Genomic DNA, 23,415 nt, shown 5'->3' with positions numbered 1-23,415 from the left:
AGAACAATCCAACAGTCAGGATCCCTGCGCTGTCTGTAGTTTAGAGGCTTTGATTTTCAGCAGCACTTAAGCTTTCCATCCATTTCCTGAGCCGCTTCTCCTCACTAGGGTCGCGGGCGTGCTGGAGCCTATCACAGCTGTCATCGGGCAGGAGGCGGGCTACACCCTGAACTGGTTGCCAGCCAATCGCAGGGCACATACAAACAAACAACCATTCGCACTCACATTCACAACTAGGGGCAATTTAGAGTTGTCAATTAACCTACCAAGCATATCTTTTGGGATGCGGGAGGAAACCGGAGTGCCCGGAGAAAACCCACGCAGGCACGGGGAGAACACGTAAACTCCACCACAGGCGGGGCCGGGGATTGAACCCGGGTCCTCAGAACTGTGAGGCTGACGCTCTAACCAGTCGTCCACCGTGCAGCCCACTTAAGCTTTCGATATCATTTAAAAAAAGAAAGTCATTTGGTTACAATATTGAAACAGCAATGAAATTGTTAAATATATTGCAGAAGTTATCACTTATTTGCTTAGCTTGCATAAGTATTATGGACGATTTTGAGAAAGGAAGATGTCTCGCCTTCAAGAAGATGACTCAGCAGGAATCATCCGATGGAAGGGCCCCTTGACCAAGGACGTGGTCGGGGACGTGGCAGGTGTTGATGCCATGTCTTCACCTTGAAACCCTACCCTTAGTGTGTTGTGTCTTGTAGTTTAGTACGTTATGTCTTGTAAAACCTCCCTATTTCAAAGAAATACAGGAGCGACGGGAGAGATTGTTTAGAGCGTGTTGAGAGGCTGTAATCTGAACAATCTCCCATACGCCCTCCTCATGAGAAAAAGAAACCAGCATCTGCATTCCTTTTGTGTCTATTTTGTATTATGTTGGGTAAGATAAATCCAACAGAAATGCAAATAAGTCTTTTTGGGTAACTTATTACATATTTGTTTATTTAGGGGAAAGGGATTACTGGTGCTAATGAATGTCACTGGTGTTACTAACCAGAAAAGCAACACCAGTGACAAATCTACAGACAAAATGGATTATTCAAAATGGTGGACATTGCAGGCAAAACCATACTTTTTAATGCATAAATATACCAGCTAATCATGTCGTTTGATCAAATATCTTAATGACGTTTCCTTTCCCCTTACAATAAACCCCGTAACACATCTTAAATCCTCACATGAAATTTCTAGTTAATCCTGAAAATAGTCAACAGATCAAGACAAGGTGCCGATTTACCATGTGCGTTTTAAAATGGACACGCCTCCAATGATCTCTTGCCCCAAGATTATATTTGCAGGGATTCAGCAGTTTTAAATAAATGTTTTTACGAATAGTAACACCAGTGACATGAAATCAAGGCACAGCTATTTTTTTGTAAAATTATTCATTCCTTTTTTTTTTTTTTTTTAAATTACTTTGTATCATGATCTTTAAAACAGGAGAAAAGCATTCATTTAAAATTGAAATAATTCATTAAACCGTGACTACTTATCTGAGGGACATGCCAAATTCATGGCAGTAGCCAGACTCTTCACACTATATTTTAAAAAAACGTGCATGAAAACTGGCTCATTTATGGTTAGATAGGAAGAGCACGCTTCTATTACAACAAAACTATTTTCTGCCATTGTCCGACACTCTTGTGCATTTTTCCAGGTGAATAATGCTGGGACAAGAAAGCCACCATTTTCGTCAAACAACCCACCGATGTCTCGACTTTCCCGGAAGTTGCAACGTGCCGGACTGGGGACCAGTGTCTTGAAGAGCTTCTACAGATGTGTGGTGGAGAGCATCCTCAGCACCACCTTCACGGTTTGGCACAGCAGCTGCTTGGATGCAAAGGAAGGTACAGAAGGTTAAGAAAGGAAGGTAAAGGTAGCTCAGAAGATTCTGGGGGGCAGCCTCCCCAACATTACAGACATCTTCACCAGCAGGTGCAGAAAGAGGGCTCTCTGCATCATCACTCCCTCTCCTTCATCCGCTCCCCTCAGGCAGGAGACGACGGAGCATCTGATGTAGGAGCACCTGGCTCAGGAACAGCTTCTTTACGGAAGCTGTTAAGACTATGAACTCGAACAGTCCTCTGTAGTCCTGACATCAGCCGCCCAATGCCTATTCATTCCTGCACGATGACGTTTACAAGGACCCTGGAAAATGGAAACATTTGTATTTCCGCTGCATCCAAATCCTTGCTGCATTTGCACCTTTGCACACATTCACAACTGCAAATATTTTCCTCTTTTTTATCTTTACGATGTAATTTGCATTTTTACCTAAGTATGGTACTGTTTGAATTGTAAAATAGACTAAAATGTGGTATAAATATTATTCTGTGTCAAAACGTCATCATACTGTGTGAATTATGCTGCTGACAGACAAGCGAACGTTATACAAAACTGTGTCCATTAAAAACAAACATTTTGAATATGTAAAAATTATATTTTAATGTAATTCATTATAAATATCTAATTAAAAACAAACAAATATGTTCAAGTTTATTTACAACCCCAATTCCAATGAAGTTGGGACGTTATGTTAAACATAAATAAAAACAGAATACAATGATTTGCAAATCATGTTCGATCTATATTTAATTGAATACACGACAAAGACCAGATATTTAATGCTCAACGTGATAAACTTTGTTTTTAGCAAATAATCATTAACTTCGAATTTTATGGCTGCTATACGTTCCAAAAAAGCTGGGACAGGGTCATGTTTACAACTGTGTTACATCACCTTTTCTTTTAACAACATTCAATAAACGTTTGGGAACTGAGGACACTAATTGTAGAAGCTTTGAAGATGGAATTCTTTCCCATTCTTGCTTAATGTACAGCTTCAGCTGTTCAACAGTCCGGGATCTCCGTTGTCGTATTTCACGCTTCATAATGCGCCACACATTTTCAATGGGAGACAGGTCTGGACTGCACAGGCCAGTCTAGTACCCGCACTCTTTTTACTACAAAGCCACGCTGTTGTAACACGTGCAGAATGTGGTTGGCATTGTCTTGTTGAAATAAGCAGGGGAGGCCATGAAAAAGACGTTGCTTGGATGGCTGCAATATGTTTCTCCAAAACCTGTATGTACCTTTCAGCATTAATGGTGCCTTCACAGATATGTAAGTTACCCATGCCATTGGCACCAACACAGCCCCATACCATCACAGATGCTGGGTTTTGAACTTTGCATCCATAACAGTCAGGATGGTTGTTTTCCTCTTTGGCCCGGAGGACACGACGTCCACAATTTCCAAAAACACTTTGAAATGTGGACTTGTCGGACCACAGAACACTTTTCCACTTTGTATCAGTCCATTTTAGATGAGCTCGGGCTCAGAGCAGCCGGCGGCGTTTCTGGGTGTTGTTGATAAATGGCTTTTGCTTGGCATAGTAGAGTTTCAAGTTGCACTTACGGATGTAGCGCCGAACTGTATTTACTGACATTGGTTTTCTGAAGTGTTCCTGAGTCCATGTGGTGATATTCTTTACACATTGATGTCGGTTTTTGATGCAGTGCCGCCTGAGGGATCGAAGGTCACGGGTATTCAATGTTGGTTTTTGGCCTTGCCGCTTACATGCAGTGATTTTTCCAGATTATCTGAACCTTTTGATGATATTATGGACTGTAGATGATGAAATCCCAAAATTCCTTGCAATTGTACGTTGAGGAACATTGTCCTTAAACTGTTGGACTACTTTCTCTCGCCCATCTTTGCTTGTGAATGAATGAGGAATTCAGGGAAGCTCCTTTTATACCCAATCATGGCATCCACCTGTTCCCAATTAGCCTGTTCACCTTTGGGATGTTCCAAACAGGTCTTTGATTCCTCAACTTTCTCAGTCTTTTTTGACACATGTCCCAGCTTTTTTGTAACATGTTGCAGCCATAAAATTCTCAGTTAATGATTTGCTAAAAACAATGTTTATCAGTTTGGACATTAAATATTTTGTCTTTGTAGTGTATGCAATTTAATATAGTTTGAACATGATTTGCAAATTATTGTATTCGTGTTATGTGTGTGTGTACGTGTTTAACACAACGTCCCAACTTCATTGGAATTGGGGTTGTACTATTTCTCATATTGTTTACAGTAAATAAATTTCTCAATTATGCAGACCCCCCCACACACACACACAAATGGGATGCCCCATTAAACTTGTTCATATAAATGCCTGCTTTTCCTTCACATGGTCTTTATTGTGGGCTGGAAGTGGGTCACAACAAAGTCTGACTGAGCAGCTAATTCCGTCTTGGCACAGCAGGACATTATTGGTTATGAGGTAACTTTGGCTCTCTGTGTAAATTAGATGCCAGTGTGAAAAATGTCATAGGTCACCCAGGCCTCTGACACATTTTCATTCTGCTGTTTGAACTGTGCACACGACATGTAGTGTAATGAACACAAAAGACAAGGTTTCAGTTTTAAAAACTCTTTCAGTAACTATTTTCTGTATTAATGTACAAGCTTTGAAAATTACAGCATTTTTTGGTAGCTTTTTCTTTATTCCATTTTTTTTTTAATGATCTATCAACAGACATGTTTTTTTCCAGAAGAAGAAATGTGAATAATGTGAGCGAGGAAGAGAAGAAGAAAAACCAAGCCCCAAAATAATGACATGGTGGTGATCAATGCTAAGAGGGGACAGGATACAAATGAGGAGAGAGGAACACAATTAATGTGTAGCGGAGTGAATGCATTATGAACGTTTGTGTGATGTCAGTGGGCTGTGCTGTTGTAAAAGTAGATGAAATGACTATAGTGATGATCTGCTATGGTCAGTTAATGGAACAAAGGCCAGACATCAAACTTGCAAACACAGTTGGGAACCTTTTTCCTTTCATGAGAAATTTCAGGTTCTTTGAGAGCAAACAGTAAATTTAGGGCAAAATACATGATGATATGAGCAAACAAATTATTGTTACGAAGTGAAGAGGTCTTTTCCCAAAATGAGATAAACGTCCATTTAAAAAAAGAAAAGAAAAACGTCCATATGGAAAGAAGAAAACGTTGCCATGTCATTCTTTCGTATACTTCTTGGAAATGTTCTGACTGAGTCATTTAATTGTTTTAGCACCTCAGAACTGTGAGGCTGATGTGCTAACCACTTATGCGCCATGCTGCCCTGAAGTTTTAACAGGATAAAATTAATGTTTGTTAAATTTGCAGGTCATGGTATTTTGTTATTTTTCTCAGAATACTCTATTTTAATTTCTAGCATTTTGAAAAATAACAATATATTTTGAGCAATTTTAGGTTTAATTTTTGGGCGTTTATATAACACTATATCTCAGGTTTTATTTTGTTCATAGACTTAGATGGCAGGCCAGATCAAATGCCACACATCTATAGTTTGCCCACCCCGGGTTTAAAGGAACATTAGCAGAATGGCAGACCACATCAAATGCTACACATTTTCTGTAGTTTGCCCACTCCGGGTTTAAAGGAACATTAGCAGACTGTATGTAAGAGCCAATTACTTTCTCTAAAATCATAACTACCAGCTTCTTACTGGCAGTTGTTGTCAAAACAAGTCAGATTTGGCAATAACAAAAGGAAAAAAAAAAAAAAAAAAAAAATCACATGGAAGTGCGTTTATTGTGGCCAAAAACAAAACAAAAAAACCTACACACATTCATCTTCGGTATCTTCTGTATGTGAGCACGCATCATGCACATGGAAATGCTGCATTCGGTCCAAGTTATGTAAGGAGGATGCAGATATTTTTGAAAACTGTACTTATGAATTAAATTAGCCAACTAACTGAAAACACAAATACATGTAATATGTAAATGTGAGCCACAACTGCCACAAAGTGCCCACTAGGCCTCATTGTCTTAGTATTAGTAGCAAAATCTTTGCGAAAACAAGGACTAGAGTTGACCTTTTCTCAGTTTTTGGTGATGGTTTTAAGTGTTACTAGTATGATGTTGGACAGTATCAACAGATATTTGAGACACAGATTTGATTTCAATGGTGTGCTCTGAGCATACGAGTCAAATCAGATAACGGTATGGAACCCAAAACACGGTGAAACAGCATGAGTATGACGAGAGGGGGATACAATCGTGCCATTTCGTGACGCTGCAGCATTTTAGGAGTGAGATAAGGGAAGAGACAGAAACGGGAGGGGGGGGAAAGAAAAAAAAAAAGCTAGTGAGTGTTGACTAGGAAAAAGGATGCCCGCGTGACTAAGGGTCACGGAAGTTGGCAACAGTGGGAGGCGCGGGGCGGGGTAAGTAAGAAAGGATAGGTAGGAAGGAAGGAGATGCTGGTGCTCTGCAGTCTAAATGGCGCTTCAGGTGTCGTGGAAATCCTTCAGCAGCGTGCGTCGCCTCTGCTCAGCAATGTGCATCTGATTCTCCAGCTCCTGTTCACATGGACAAAAGAAGGCTCAAAAGCTTCCCAGAGGCTGGATTTACAAAAGAAGCCTCAAGTTACAGCGCTAACTTCACTTTCAAGTTCAATTCGTTCCATGACCAAGCTTGTGGCTTTATTTTCTTGTATATCAAATACATTTTCCCCATAGAAATGAACTGAAATGCCATTAATTCATTTCAGCACCACCCCCCCCCAAAAAAAAAAAACCCAATGTTTTTTGTAACTAATGTATTTTTAATAAAGAAAAAAAGCACTCTTATTCAAATTAGGGCTACAATTGGTAAATCTGTCGATTATTTTTTTTTGGTTAATCGATGAATCCGGAGACAGCTCTTAAAATAAATCTGCCGCCATCACACCGTGTTGTGATCGCTCTGCGCAGAGCTCAATGAGACAATAGATAGAACTTATGCCATCATAACCGCCATGTCAATGAGTTGCCTGGAAAAACAGTTGTACAGTTGTGCTCATAAGCTTACATTCCCTGGCAGAATTTGTGAAATATTTAAAAAAATATATATATTTTTTTTAAATGACTGATGACTGAACAACAACCATCATTAATTTCTTTATGGTTATGTTTTGTTTAATGATAATGTTTTTCTGAAATGCTTGACCGTTTAATTTGAAACCCATTAAAATAAAATTAAATGTGTTTCGCCTGGTCCTTCATGTTTTCTTGAAAGAATTGTACCCATCTTACAAATTCTTCCTGGGTAATCAAACATGAGCACAACTGTGTGCTTTCTAATTTACTAAATAAAAGTAGGGCTGTGAATTTCAAAATAAGAGCAAATCAATTAGAAAAGGGATTACGTGTTCAAATAAAGTGCTTAACTTCAGAATAATTCTTTGAAAAAAACAAAATACAGATAATACTTAATGTTTTGATCATATGAGTAGAAGCAAAATCATGCACTGTCAAAATGCATTACACATAGGTAGAAGTGTTTTTCAGAATTTTTAGGTAAAGTTTTGGGGTGCGTATTATATATGAGTGCGCATTATACACGAGAAATTACAGTATAACTGCAAGCAGAACATTATCTCGGCATATTTCTGCACTCTTCATTAATGGCCGAACCCCCGGCGGGCTTCTGGCAAACAGCCGAAGCGCCTGAAGAAAGTTATGAAACATCAACTTGATCTTAACATAATTTAAAACTTTTCCTTGAATTACAGTTCTGTAATAAAGCTGTGAGAATTGTTGGCATGTATGTAAGATGTGTGAGCTTAGCTATAAGACGTTTATCGATAAAGTAGACTTCACACCGATCTGATCATCGGCTTGATTGGTATATGCCGATAATTAGCATTTTATGCTGATCGGCTTTAATGTCACAATTCGCCGAGCCGATCAATGCTCCGCAAAAGACATTTACTCCGCGTCGCCATCGTGTACAGTATATCTGAATGCAGAGGTTAGTTTAGTTTTAGCATTGTCGTATGTCTTTGACGTAGTACTGTAAATATCTGACCGCCAATAGTTATATATATAAAAAAAAAAAAAAAAACATGTCGGCGGTGTGGGACAGAACACGTAATGCCTAGATCAGACTATAGGACAAATTTGGTCTTTCACGATTGCACTGTGTCAGACTACTGAAATAAAATCTTGTATTCCGCTACCACCAGCATCCCGTCTTTTACGATCACTGGGCTTTATATCTTGTCAACTCAAACGCGACCGGATACACTAGTTACCATGGCGACGACAACAACAATGGATCGCGTTGTGTGTATTATAAGAACAAAATTGAGAAAAACGTGTGGTGGTGGTCACCGGTGCTCGGCAAAGGACTTTCATTCAAGGATTGCTGGTGGTATGTTCACATACGTTTAATAGGATACAGTTCGCAAGTAGGCAACAAAACGTTATGTAGCCTAGCAAGCTAGTGCTAGCACTAACGATTGTACTTGCGTAAGCATGCCGGCGGTCTGTCGAATCATGCTCTAATGTTTTGGTGTGTGTGTGTGTGTGTGTGAAGTAATTTAATTACAATAAAATAATTTAATTACAGTAAGTTAGCACCCATTATTACTGTCATGTTGTAATGTTGGTTTGACCTAACTGACTAGAGAATACTTTTGAAGACACTCAGTATACAGTACCCAAGTATATACAGTAAATGAAGAAGTCATTTAAATAGACATTGCTCAAACTTCTGATCAAATCGGTGATTGTTTTTTTTTTTAAACTCGCTGATCGGTCCCAAAAATCCTGATCGTGTAAAGCCTACTATAAACGGTACGTACAGTGTTCTGCTAACTGTTCACGGTTCAAACAGTTAGGAGAACACTGTACTGTGTTTTCAATGAATAACAGGATAGATTGAAAACAGGATAGTTTTCAATGAATAACAGGATAGAATAACAGGATAGATAGAATCTATCCTGTTATTCATTGAAAACTTCCCTATTCCCTGTTTTTGGAGCTCTTTCTGAAACATCCTAAGATGTCTAACAGAAAAGCAGCAAACCTCTAGATTAATTTTCATAAGGGTAATGTTGCAAGATGAGTTTGAAATTATTGTTTTGTAATCATAGTTTGTGGGATATTTACAGTTTGAACTATTAATATAGGCTATTATAAACATTTGGTTTTTTGCTATTCATGACAGGGCTTGGTCCCTATTATTGTATAAATGAAAAATCCCATCTTACCCCCCTGTCACTGGCACTGATATCCACCTCGCCTCCCACCACTGCCCTCTCGTAGCTGTCTACCCGCTCCACCTTCCACGACAAGTTCTCGATCTCTGCCTCCAGCTGAGCCTGCTGGTACTCAAACTGCAAGCACAGGAAAACAAAATCAATATACACTTGAACTTTTGTCTCACTTTCTCCATTTGCCCACTCTCAAAATACATCATAGCAGGTGTTATTGCTATTGTTCTCTTTTTTTTGTCTGTCACTTCTCTATCTTAATACGAGGTGTTCTGATTGTTATCGTTGTCTTTTGATATTGCTTTTTGTTGTCACTTAAAGCTGTGTTCCTTCTCAAAATGCATCCGAGCAGCTGTCACTTTTCTGTCTGTATCCTCTGAAATCAAAGTATAAGGTGCTCTTATTTCTTTCGTTTTTTTAAATTTCTTTTTGTTGTCCCATCTCTCGTCACCTCTTCTTACTGTTGTTGTCCGCTGATATAAATTCCCCCCCCCCCCTCCTTTCTCTAACTGTCCTTTCTCAAAATACGTCGTAGCATTTATTATTGCTATTGCCTTTTTTTTGTCATATCTTTTCTCTTGGTCTGTCTTCTTCTTCTTTTCCTTTCAGCTTGTCCCGTTAGGGGTCGCCACAGCGTGTCATCCTATTCCATGTAAGACTATCTCCTGCATCCTCCTCTATAACACCAACAGCTCCAAAATCTTCCATCAACGTTCTTTTTGGTCTTCCTCTGGCTCTCTTGCCTGGCAACTCCATCATCCTTCTACCAATATATTCACTATTTCTCCTCTGGACGTGTCCAAACCATCGAAGTCTGCTCTCTCTAACTTTGTCTCCAAAACATCTAATCTTGGCTGTCCCTCAGATGAGCTCATTTCTAATTTTATCCAACCTGGTCACTCCTATAGCGAACCTCAACATCTTAATTTCCGCCACCTCCAACTCTGCTTCCTGTTGTCTCCACAGTGCCACTGTCTCTAATCCGTACATTATGGCTGGCCTCACCACTGACTTAGAAACTTTGCCCTTCATCCTAGCAGAGACTCTTCTGTGACATAACACACCTGACACCTTCCTCCACCCGTTCCAACCTGCTTGGACCCGTTTCTTCACTTCCTGACCACACTCACCATTGCTCTGGACGGTTGACCCCAAGTATTTAAAGTCCTCCACCTTTGCAATCTCTTCTCCCTGTAGATCCTCACTTTTACCCCTCCACCCCTCTCATTCATGCACATATATTCTGTCTTACTTTGGCTAATCTTCATTCCTCTCCTTTCCAGTGCCTGCCTCCATCTTTCTAACTGTTCCTCCACCAGCTCCCTGCTTTCACTGCAGATCACAATGTCATCTGCTAACATCATGGTCCAGGGGGATTCTCATCTAACCTCATATCTGTCAGCCTATCCATCACCACTGCAAACAGGAAAGGGCTCAGGGCTGATCCCTGATGCAGTCCCACCTCCACCTTAAACTCCTCTGTCACACCTACAGCACACCTCACCACTGTTCTGCTGCCCTCATACATGTCCTGTATTATTCTAACATTCTCCGTCACTCCAGACTTCCACAAGCAGTACCACAGTTCCTCTCTGGGTAGTCTGTCATACGCTTTCTCTAGATCCACAAAGACACAATGTAGCGCCTTCTGACCTTCTCTGTACTTTTCCATCAACATCCTCAAGGCAAATAATGCATCTGTGGTACTCTTTCCAGGCATGAAACCGTACTGTTGCTCGCAAATACTCACTTCTGTCTTGAGTCTAGCCGCCACTACTCTTTCCCATAACTTAATCGTGTGGCTCATAAACTTTATTCCGCTATAGTTCCCACATCTCTGGACATCACCCTTGTTCTTAAAAATGTGCACCAGCACACCTTTCCTCCATTCCTCAGGCATCTTCTCACCCGCTAGAATTCTATTGAATAAGATGGTCAAAAACACCACAGCCAATTCTCCTGGATGCTTCCATACCGCCACAGGAATGTCATAAGGACCAACTGCCTTTCCATTTTTCATCCTCTTTAATGCCTTTCCAATTTCTCCCTTACTAATCATTGCCACTTCCTGGTCCACCACACTTGGCTGCTCTACTCTTCCTTCTCTCTCATTTTCTTCTTCATCAACTCCTCAAAGTATTCTTTCCATCTATTCAGCACACTACTGCCACCAGTTTGGCCTTTGCCACCTCTACCTTTGCCCTATGTCGCATCTCAGTGTATTCCTTTCTCCTCTCCTCGGTCCTCTCAGTGTCCTGTTCACAATTAACCTGTTCACCTGTCCCAATTAACCTCTTCACCTGTGGGATGTTCCAAACAGGTGTTTGATGAGGATTCCTCAACTTTCTCAGTCTTTTTTGCCATCTGTCCCAGCTGTTTTGGAACGTGTTGCATCCATAAAATTCAAAGTTAATGATTATTTGCTTAAAACAATAAAGTTGATCAGTTTGAACATTTCATATCTTGTCTTTGTAGTGTATTCAATTAAATATGGGTTGAACAGGATTTGCAAATCATTGTATTCTGTTTTTATTTATGTTTAACACAGAGTTCCAACTTCATTGGAATTGGGATTGTATGATAGACTCGGCTGTTGTACGGCAAATCTGTTGGCACAATACCAATGTCACCCATAGTGCATAACTAAGAAGCCTATCAGTACAGGTTTATTTATATATAAAAAACTAAGCACATTAAAACTCGATACAGAAACAAAAATAAGAAAGTGCAGCGACTATAGCAACTTCCTCACTTAGGTTTTTTCTTGGTCAAGGACACTGAACCAGGCAACAAGAGGACATTTACTCACCAGTTTTTTGCGTGGGCCGGACATGTAATAGGCGTAGGGATACGTATACTGCAGTGTGTAGCGACACTGGAAGCAAAAAGACAAAACACATGAGAAGTCAGTGAGACACTGGATATATAACAGAAATTGGAAATAAAAACATTACCTGCAAACTACTGGCGCAAAAAGGTTGTTTGACTTGTTTGTAGAAGCACTATACACAACCCTGAACAGTTACGTTAGGACTGACGCTAGCACTAACACGAGTGGTCCAGCGATACTCCAGACAAAGTAGGTGACGCGGGCTTCCCATGAGATGATATACTCCTTATGATTAGCCAAGATAACGTCCAAATGATTTTGAAGGTGGTACGTCGAAAGTGTATCCTGTCTCTTGCCCGAAGTCAGCTGGAATAGGCTCCAACTTGCCCATAATGAGTACAAGCGGTACAGAAAATGGATGGTTGGATGTTTTAAGGTTAAATTCCATGTGACTGGTACTTTAAATCTTGGGTGGGATCATCTATCCAGCCATCCATTTTCTTTACCGCTTATCCTCACTAGGGTTGCGGGCCGCTGGAGCCCATCCCAGCTACCTTCGGGCAGGAGGCGGGGCACACCCCGAACCGGTCGCCAGCCAATTGCAGGGCACACAGAAACAAACAACCATTCGCACCCACACTCACACCCACGGGCAATCTTGAGTCCTCAATCAACCTATCACGCATGTTTTGGGGATGTGGGAGGAAACCGGAGTGCCCGGCGAAAACCCACCCAGGCACGGGGAGAACATGCAAACTCCACACAGGCAGGGACGGGATTTGAAACCCAGTCCCCAGAACTGTGAGGCAGATGTGCTAACCAGTCGTCCACCGTGCCGGCCTGGGTGGGAAAATTTTTGTTTAAATAAAGGCAATCAGACATAATTCAAAAAAAAAAAAAAAAAAAAAATGATGCTCTGACAATGATGAAATACTTAGCATTATATATTATGAGCATTTGTGGGTCAAGTGCTTTGGGACATTTTATAACAGTACCTCATAAGTGTTATTTGTCTGCAGAATTGCATGGCGAGCTACATCAACTATTTAAAGTGGTGTGGAAAAAGTCTTTGTCCTCTTCCTGATTTATTATTTTATGCACGATAGATTTTATGTCACTATATTTTATTGTCACACTTAAATGTTTCCCATCGTCAAACTAATTTAAATATTAGTCAAAGACGACACAAGTTAACAGAAATGAAGGTTTTTATTATTAAGGGAGGAAAAAAAATCCAAACCTAGATGGCCCTTCGTGAAAAAGTGATTGCCCCCTAAACCTAATAAAAGGTTGGGCCAGCCTTAGCAGCAACAACTGCAATCAACCGTTTGCGCTAACTTGCAATGAGTCTCTTAAAGCGCTGTGGAGGAATTTTGGCCCACTGATCTTTGCAGAATTGTTGTAATTCAGCCACATTGGAGGGTTTTCGAGCATGAACCACCTTTTTAAGGTCATGCCACAGCATCTCAAAAGGATTCAGGTCTTTGACTAGGCCACTCCAAAGTCTTAATTTTAAGCATATTTTACTGCTGGTATGATGTTCTTTTTCTGAAATGTGGTGTTACTTTTACACCAGATGTATTGAAGATTCAAGGACATTTCAAGACTGAATTGATTAAACAATATCAACTATTTTAATTCCAGTATTTTAGCAGTCAAGCTTACTGGTCTTCTGATTTTAACAGAATATTTAATTGTGTGTAAATTAAATCTGCTGAAACCTGGATTTCGAACATGAACATTTGTCCATCTGTTAAACCCAAAATAAACAAAAAACACCTTGGCTAAAAGCTTTGCCGCGTTATGAAGATACTGCCAGTCAATCCAGGTTCCCAGGTTGTTCATCACTCTCTCCTGGATCTTCTCCTGGATCCTCTGGTATGTCTGAGCCTCCAGCTGCAGAGACTTGTTATGGTTCTCCCACTGGTGCAGAAAACACATTGAAAACAATTGTTATTGATCACAATGTATCCCACTGGACATCTAGAGAATTTTCGTTTGCATTTAAATATTGGTAAACTGCCGATCAACATAATCCAAGTCCGGTTGTCGTACCTAGTGAGGAAGTTGCTCAATCATAGTTTGTAAATCATTTGACAAAACTTGAATCAACATAAAAATTAATAACAGTTGTTGGGCTCTCAACAAAACGCGTTCTGTACTAAATTCCGATTAATGTGATCATTTGAGCAAAAACTCAACTTTACATATTTTCCTGTAAGTAACCGATGAGTAGTTTAATACTTGAGAGCAATATGCAGTCTCATATATTGTATATAATATTAAATAAATATCAGCAATTATTCAGCGATTAAAATATACATTGTTTATATAATCACTCAATCACTCATTCACTCACTCACTGCTTCCTCCCCTGCTCTAAGTGCTCACCCTCTCAAAGTAGAAGAGGTATTTCTTGAGAGCCTCTCTGGCCTGAGCCTGCTGGCTCTGGTTGACTATATCGGGGTTTTCTTTGTAACGGCTGCACTCGTAGTATTCACTGCCGTGAGTCTTCCAGTCACCAAGACACATCCAGCAGAAGTCTGAAAATAAAAAAAAAAGTTAGGTCATGGGCATCATTCATTACACAATTTTCAGTCTAGTTTTGAGCACAGACCTACGTGGTTGGACTAATACATTCATAAAATAGTTTCCAAAAGAGGTATGTTCCACATTTGAATATTACGTTTGGGAAGACGGTATCATTCACATCCAGTAATTGTCTCTCCTTCTCCGTTATTTCCCTGGCCTCCCTTAAAACCTGCTCAGTTTCATTTATACACTTTGCTCCCTGTCGACTGAAGCGACTACAAAAAAGACCGAACTGTGCACAGCCAAATGTACTCTTGACCACCTTCACGACTACTAGAACACGCTCATTGCTGCCAAATCTTCCTATTACCCCAACCTTATCTACTCTGGCACAGGGGAAAAAAAGTCCTCTTCTCAACAATCAAACACCTACTTCAGCCTTCAAAAATCCTCCCTCCTCCTAAATTTCTGCTTGAATAGGTCATAAAATCTAGGATAATCTTCATCTAAGTCACACAAATAAAAGGTATTCTTGAACAAATACCATACAAACAACTATCGCATCTTAGAGCGAGAGAGAGGGAATACAGTACTTCTGGCACTTCAGGATTTGAGCCCCTGGCAGCGTGGTGTGTTACTGATGGTAGCCTTTGTTACTTTGGTCCGAGCTCTCTGCAGGTAATTCACTAGGTCCCCCCGTGTGATTCTGGGATGTTTGCTCACCATTCTTGTGATCATTTTGACCCACGGGGTGAGATCTTGCATGGAGCCCCAGATCGAGGGAGATTATCAGTGGTCTTGTATGTCTTCCATTTTCTAATAATTGCTCCCACAATTGATTTCTTCACACCAAGCTGCTTACCTTATGGCAGATTCAGTCTGCCCAGCCTGGTGCAGGTCTACAGTTTTGTTTCTGGTGTCCTTTGACAGCTCTTTGGTCTTGGCCATAGTGGAGTTTGGAGTGTGACTGTTTGAGGTTGTGGACAGGTGTCTTTTATACTGATAACGAGTTCAAACAGGTGCCATTAATACAGGTAACGAGTGGAGGACAGAGGAGCCTCTTAAAGAAGAAGTTAGAGGAGAGCCAGAAATCTCGCTTGTTTGTACGTGACCAAATACTTATTTTCCACCATAATTTGCTCATAAATTCTTTAAAAATCAGACAATGTGATTTTCTGGATTTTGTACCTATTATGTTTAAATGTTTACCTTTTTTCTAAATTTACACAAATGTCTGAAAATATTTTTTTACTTTGTCATTATGGGATATTTTATGTAGATTTTATAAAAAGAAAACTATACTCAAATAAGCTTTAGAGTAAGTCTGTAACATAGCAAAATGTGGAAAACATGAAGGGGTGTGAATACTTTCTGGTGGCACTGTACGTCCTATCCGTTACAGACTTATTTTCTGTACAAATAAAGGAAAACGTTAATATTTTGTTGTTGTTTAATGATCTTTGAACTTTTTTCATTTTGTCTTTTTGCATACGCTTTACGTTTCATTTATCGTAGGCTGAGCCCGTTCGCAGTTGGTAAACATCTGTAGATACAAACCTGTAGCAAAGAAATTAATTTAGACATTGTATATGTTTTCATACCTTGCATTCTGAAAATACCTGTACTTACAGATACTGATCTTACAATCCCGTGAGGACATATTAACATATGTTATTTTGTTCTTATTTATGGCACAAGGGGGAGGACCGTGGTTGTGCCGGCCAAACAGCCATTAGCAACGATGAGGAGGACGAACGCTGATGGGGGGGTGGAGTTAGGGGGACTGGGACATTAATGGGTATCATACCAGGTCCCATTCAAGCTAGCACCGCCCCTGACTTGCAGTGTGGGACCACATGATCATCTTATTTGGTGGGGAAAAGAAATGCTTGGCATTGGCGGTACGCAAATGGACACTGATACAATCAAATCTACGGCACTTTCAACCTTTTTAGAGACTTCGCGGATTTCAATTAGGTGGGATTTTTCTGGAACGTAACCCTCACAAACAAGGGTTTACTGTACTAAATTATACTGGAGGAGTCACACTTACCATGTTTGCACTTGGAGCATTGCTGGAATAAACAAACAAGATGAAATTTGTTACTGTAAAAAAACAACCACTGTACCTGAGCAAACAAACTACATTAGGGGTGTAACGATTTATTCATTACATTGATGTAATGGATCTACATCAATCTGGGCTCCGCAAGTTGTCTTCTCGGACGACATAAATCAATTGTAAATCTTTTTGAAAGGTAATCAATCAACAGTATTGATACTACGAAATAATGCATTGCATTTAAGTAAGGCAGACTTTATATTGGTTGCGTGTTTTTTTTTTTTTTGCATTTTTAAAGAAGTGTTACTTGATTAAGTTGGTTTGTCTGTGACATCACAGGGGATCATGGGAGTTTCAAACAGTAGTTTTTTTTCTTGCGCTAATGAGTGGGCTGGTCTGAGAAGCAAACCACATTTCCCATGATCATCTGCGAAGTGCGCAGGGGATCATGGGAGATGCGCCTTGCAGTGCAGGAAATATGTTGGAGCACTGAGGAGAGCGCTAAACTTAACTAGTGGAATGTCCTGTGAAGCTTAAATCAGAAGTATGGCTTCATTTTGGTTTTGCAGTAATCAAAAACAATCGAGAAGAAAACATGATGGGCATGCAATAAACTGTTTGCAGACCGCAGTCCTCAACAAGTCGAGGAATACAATTAATACGCAAGCCACTAGATGAACAATCACCCGGAAAATGTTTTTTATGTTGAGCAACGAAGCAAGCAAGGGCACACATCAATTTTCCAGGCAATTCAACCTTATGACAGTACGAGAGCGCAACTAATCTCAAGGCGTATCGGAGAATTCATTGACAAAGACCTAAAGGCATTTTCAGTGGTGGGCAATAAGGGATTTAAATGGTTGATGAACATGCTTGAGCAAAGGCACAAAATTCCATCATGGACATCATCCAAACGCCAACACCACCACTTTACCAAGAGACAAAGACCAAAGTGATAGAATGCATCGAACAGGCATTGTGTCTCACTCACGACAGAGAGTTGGACATCATGAACCACTACAGAACAAAAATTTGACAGGTGAATGGATAGTAATAAATATGATTAGAACATTTGAGCATTACGTATTTTGTGCTCAGTTCTAGAGTAAGTGTGTTTATTCTTAACATTGGAAAAAAACAAAACATGTTCTGTTAATCTAACGTGAAGAGATGTTATACTTTATTCAAATAAAGCGTGAAATCAATTGCCTTTAATGCTTGTTTATTATATACATCATTGGGTTAACCTGATTCCCTTACAAGAAAAAAAAAACAAAAAAAGAAATCTCGTAAATGTCACCTGCACTGTCCAGAATCCACTGTCATGGTTTTTTTTTTTTCCACAGTCAGACTGGTTAAATTTTTGGCTAAAAGGTTAATGAATCAATTCCAAGCCAATGAATCGTTTCGTATTGTATCGTACTAAATGAACCACTAACGTCTTGAATCGAATCGCCATCCACAAATTGTGATATGGAACAAATCGATTCCAAGCCAATTAATCGTTTCGTATTGTATCATACTAAATGAACCACTAACATCTTGAATCGAATCGGGATCCACAAATTGTGATACAGAACAAATCGTTGTTAAAACTAATCGTTACACCCCTACTCACAAAGACAACACATTTAGTGTAGAATTAAAGTGTTGTAGACACCCATGACGAGGATATTTTTTAAGTATTGCCAAGAATTTGGACTTGTCGGCTGTGACTTACCATGTGATTGCACCCTCCATTCTTCTCAATGCAGATATTGCACTTAGGACACTGAAAGGTGACACATGGTTGTTTCATATTTAAAGATCTTTTTTTGAAGTTACAATTCAAGATAGAAATTATGTGGCAGCTCATACATCTTTAGTGTGTGCGCTGATATAGTTGGCCGTCTCTGAGTCGTCGGCACATTTTGTGAGCCATTTCCGGATGGTTGCACAGTCTGTGGGTGCGTGGTACAGCTGACGGCATTTAAAACTGAGAACGTCAAGAGAGAAATTCAATATTTAAAATAAAGCTCAATTGCATACATTTTAATGGCAGATGAAGCATTGGAATATTAGTACTGAGCCACCTGTCATTAAAACCATGTCATTAGAGACCATCCAGAATCATGAAGTGCTTTAATGCGGACTGTTACGGAAACAAAAAATGCACTCACGCACAAAAGTTTGCATAAACCATTGCCATTTTATATACAGAACTTTACATTTAGAAATTCAATTAATACTTAAAATTCTGTTGTTTCACTGTGTGCATGTGTTGGACCTACCAGAAGACCTCACTGCAGCGGCTACACTGCACCCTGCGCGCCCTTGGCTCCTGCACCTTAATGACGATGGGACAGTCTGCACCCGGACACAGTTGCAATTGAAAGTGACTCTGCAGTCGAAGAGATAAAAATTAGGTAAAGCTAAGTGGGACGTTTTAGGGTTAGGCTTTGTATTTAACATATAATTCCATTACAACAAGCTGGCAATTTTTTGACTTGAGTTCGTTGTCACATTTCTGTGGGGCCAATTATGTATTACTCGTGCACTCACTGTAGTTGTCTCGCCATGCTGCACTATTTGCATATACTGGCCACTCATGCCAGAGTAGCATCTGCTCCATTTGCACACTGATTGAGGAGTATCTGTAACATTTGCACAACCGACATTGTCCCAGATGATCGCACTACTCGTCACTTTAAACCGCATACACTCCTTGAAGTCTCAGCGCCCTTTGCACAATGGTCATTGCACCGGACTATTGCAATATTAGTCGTTCGAACTGCTCTAAGTGCTAGAGGACTCTGCATCTTTTTGCACAATTGTTTTTTGTCAATGTCTTTATGTCCCCAAAGTGTTCTGTAAATTGACTGTTTGTTGTACTAGAGCGGCTCCAACTACCGGAGACAAATTCCTTGTGTGTTTTGGACATACTTGGCAAATAAAGATGATTCTGATTCTGATTCATCTTCATGGGGATTGGAGGGGGCAAAGCAAAAGCACCATTACATCGTCTTAAAAATGGCCTGTTCTTAAGTGACTATGCACAATGTTGCCATGTTACGTTTGTGCTGCAGAAACTCCTGAGCAGGATATTGTGTTTACATAAAAATATTCTGGTCCTCTACTTCCAATTTCAGCAAAAAGTGGAGCTGGAGAACAGCAGCCTATATCACATGTTCTTATATTCACTGCATACACCAACAAGAAGGGCCACCAGGAGAAGGTTTCAGGTAAGTTTCAGAGTTTAATAATAATGACATTGTGAAATTAACAATGACTCAACCATTTGAGTTTCTTTTTCTGTACATTAACTTCAGCTCTGCAAAGATGACGTTTTGACATCTGAGAAAGGCGTGTCTGTTTTTTATTTCTGTTCAGTCATCACTTCATGGCAAAGAAAATAATTGACAACCTATTCCTTAGCTGCTGCTTCATGCTGGTGGCTGTCTGAGCTCCTGTCTGAGCGCTAAACGGAAGTGCTGTGTTTACGGCTTAAATGTTGCCGTCTTAATATCGTTTTGACAGAATAGAACAGAACAGAATAGAATGCCTTTTGTCATCACCTTACAAATATTTGCTTCGTAAAGCGTACTTCTTAGAAAACCACACCCACACAACAAAGCATGTATAAACGAAGAGACAGGAATTGTGTTCAAGAGAAAAACTGAGGTAAAGGAGAAAAAGTATTTTCATGAGGGTTAGGGTTAATCTGTTGAATTTGGGTATCGAGCATTATTTTGTTTCATGTTCATCCACCCATCCATCCATTGTCTTCCGCATATCCGAGGTCAGGTCGCGGGGGCAGCAGCCTCAGCAGGGAAGCCCAGACTTCCCTCTCCCCAGCCACTTCCTCTAGCTCTTCCAAGGGTATGCTGAGGCGTTCCCAGGCAAGCCGAGAGACGTAGTAGATACGCTGGAGAGACGTAGTATCCTGGGTCGTCCCCGGGGTCTCCTCCCGGTGGGACGTGCCCGGAACACCTCACCAGGGAGGCATCCAGGAGGCATCCTAAACAGATGCCCGAGCCACCACATCTGGCATCTGGCTCCTCTCAATGCGGAGGAGCAGCGGCTCTACTCCCGGATGACCAAGCTTCACACCTCATCTCTAAGGGAGAGCCCGGACACCCTGCGAGGAAACTCATTTCGGGTGCTTGTATCCGGGATCTCGTTCTTTCGCTCATGATCCACAGCTCGTGACCATAGTTGAGAGTAGAAACATAGACCGGTAAATTGAGAGCCTCGGCTTTCGGCTTAGCTCCTTCTTCACCACAACAGACTTCACCACTGCAGACGCTCCACCGATCTGCCTCTTGATCTCCTGTTCCATTCTTCCCTCACCCGTGAACAAGACCCCAAGATATTTGAACTCCTCCACTTGGGGAAGGATCTCATCCCCGACCTGGAGAGGGAACTTCACCCTTTTCCGACTAAGGACCATGGTCTCAGATTTAGAGGTGCTGATTCTCATCACGCTTCACACTCTGCTGCGAACCGCTCCAGTGAGAGTTGGAGATCACGGCCTGATGAAGCCAACAGAACCTCATCACCTTCAAAAAGCAGAGATGCAATAGTGAGGCCACCAAACCGGACCCCCTCAACGCCTCAGCTGCACCGAGAAATTCTGTCCATAAATGATATGAACAGAGGAACAAAGGGCAGCCTTGGCGGAGTCCAACCCTCACTGGAAACGAGTCCGACTGACTGCTGGCAATGCGTACCAAACTCTGACACTGGTTGTACAGGGACCGAACAGCCCCTATCAGGTGGTTCGGTACCTCATACTCCCGAAGCATCCCCCATAGGACTCCACGAGAGACACGGTCGAACGCCTTCTCCAAGACCACAAAACACATGTAGACTGGTTGGGCGAACTCCCATGCACCCTCGAGGACCCTGCCGAGGGTGTAGAGCTGGTCCACTGTTCCACGGCCAGGAAGAAAACCACACTGGTCCTCCTGAATCTGAGATTCAACTTCCCGACTGACCCTCCTCTCCAGCACCCCTGAAAAGACCTTGCCAGGGAGGCTGAGGAGTGTGATCCCCTGTAGTTGGAACACACTCTCCAGTGGGGACCACCACCCCAGTCTGCCAATCCAGAGGCACTCTCGCCGATGTCCACGCGATGTTGCAGAGGCGTGTCAACCAGGACAGCCCTACAACATCCAGAGCCTTGAGGAACTCCGGGCGAATCTCATCCACCCCCGGGACCTTACCACCAGGTGGTGATTGGTTGACAGCTCCGCCCCTCTCTTCACCCGAGTGTCCAAGACATGCGGCCGCAAGTCCGATGACACGAACACAAAGTCGATCATCGAACAGCGACCTAGGGTGTCCTGGTGCCAAGTGCACGTGTGGACACCCTTTCATGTTCATTTGTGTACTATTGTTGTTTGAGCTGTCACGTGATTTATGCATTGGTGGTAATGACATAGTGGAGGAGGAGCGAAACTTGTAATGTAGTTGGTGGAGATAGGTTGTGTGCAGGATTAGAAGTTTGTTTAGCTGTGTGCTTAAATGATGAGCAACGACACAGAAGTACACAGGTATAAGTCGCCTGGTATCAACAGCCAGTAGCTCTGTGTTATTAGTTTTTCATTCGACATTAAGTAGTGAAAGATGCCACCTAACAATTGCTAAGTTAGCGGCCAAATAAATAATAAATAAAATCTCTCTCTATAATGCCACGTGTTGTTATATTGCGTTTTTGTGAGTGGTGGTATTAAGGGCTGGACTGGGTCACTTAAATCTTCACTGAAGGCCCAGGTCCCAAATGCACCGCCCGCCACTGCATTTTTGTAGAAACAAAGGGACATGCAACTGGTGGCCAATCGAAATGAATTCCTTTGAGGGAATTCTGCAATTAAGAGTTGTTTGTGTGTAGAAGCACCAGTCTCCATTGCTCCAACATAGATTAAGGAAAGAAAGACACGCAAACAGACCTCAACATAGTCTCTGAAGAGGTAGCGTCTGTACTTGTCCTTCAGCTCCTCTCCTGGCAGGAGAGGCAGGACAAAATCTTCTGGCATTTGCAGGGAGCAATCCTGAGCCATGCACGAGATGCCTGGAAAGACACAGGCACGCCCTCCAGATATAAATAAAAAAAATTAATCCTTGAAAAAGAAATTTCCCATATTGCCCTTAAAATGTGTGTTATCAACTGTACTTAACCATAGACAGACTGAGTTAGGTTGCCTTTCTTAACCAGTAAAAAGTAAAGAAGCAACTGGTTCCAAGTTAGTGTTAGCTTGCACTGAGCTTAAGCCAAGACACTCATCCAAAAATGAGTGCGTGACTGGTAGACAGTGAAAACATTTCTCTCACATTCATATGGCACACTGGAAAAAAAAAAGTTTTGTCGGATCAGGTTGCACACACAGACACACAAACATAGACAAATGGCAAAAACATTTCTTAACTTAGGTCTTTAATTTTAAGCAACTATTTTATTTATACAGCCTTTTTCACCGAGCGATCTCACAAAGTGCTTCACATAGTTGAAATACACAAACACAAGCACAAATGGTAGACTTTAACATGTATTAATAAAATATATATTATGTTAACTAATTTACCAAGCAGTTGCTACAGTATATTGCATAGCTGAAAGCATATTGTCTAATCTAGCATGAAAATTAGTGCTCATGCATCAAAGGATAGTTTTTATTTTTGTTTTATTTAGACTTTATTTATTTATAACTTAATATTGACTGTATAATGGCATTTTGAGCATGAAATTGATTCATATGCTTTGCACGATTTTGTCTGGGAATAAATGTTCACTTGGAAGTGAACCAGTTTCAAGGAATTGGTTGCCTTTGACTTTGGAGGTTCCAATGCATATTTTGCATTGGAACCTTATTTTGTTAAATGTAAAACAAGTACCAAAGCAAGACAACAATAGTTTCAAAAATGAAAATCCACAATATACCTATGCAGG

The 23,415-nt window shown here is 40.9% G+C and overlaps 1 protein-coding gene across 1 annotated transcript in view; it reads right to left on the bottom strand.

The window, feature by feature from the left end:
* Window positions 1-4,184: 4,184 nt before the first annotated feature.
* Window positions 4,185-23,415, bottom strand: part of arih2 (ariadne homolog 2 (Drosophila)) — a 34,167-nt gene continuing 14,936 nt past the window's right edge. The window contains exons 6-15 of the mRNA XM_061680288.1: window positions 22,418-22,539; window positions 18,758-18,867; window positions 18,345-18,462; window positions 18,208-18,258; window positions 16,479-16,500; window positions 14,285-14,436; window positions 13,673-13,816; window positions 11,873-11,938; window positions 9,061-9,186; window positions 4,185-6,385 (exon numbers count right to left, since the gene is read on the bottom strand). Of these exons, the coding sequence (XP_061536272.1) occupies window positions 6,314-6,385; window positions 9,061-9,186; window positions 11,873-11,938; window positions 13,673-13,816; window positions 14,285-14,436; window positions 16,479-16,500; window positions 18,208-18,258; window positions 18,345-18,462; window positions 18,758-18,867; window positions 22,418-22,539 (983 nt within the window). The 3' untranslated portion in view covers window positions 4,185-6,313. The remainder of the gene's footprint in view (window positions 6,386-9,060; window positions 9,187-11,872; window positions 11,939-13,672; window positions 13,817-14,284; window positions 14,437-16,478; window positions 16,501-18,207; window positions 18,259-18,344; window positions 18,463-18,757; window positions 18,868-22,417; window positions 22,540-23,415) is intronic.

Source organism: Phycodurus eques, chromosome 1 (genome assembly GCF_024500275.1).
Source record: "Phycodurus eques isolate BA_2022a chromosome 1, UOR_Pequ_1.1, whole genome shotgun sequence".
NCBI classification, from domain to species: domain Eukaryota; kingdom Metazoa; phylum Chordata; class Actinopteri; order Syngnathiformes; family Syngnathidae; genus Phycodurus; species Phycodurus eques.
Note: the sequence above shows the minus strand (reverse complement) of the source record. Positions and strands in the feature narration are given on the sequence as shown.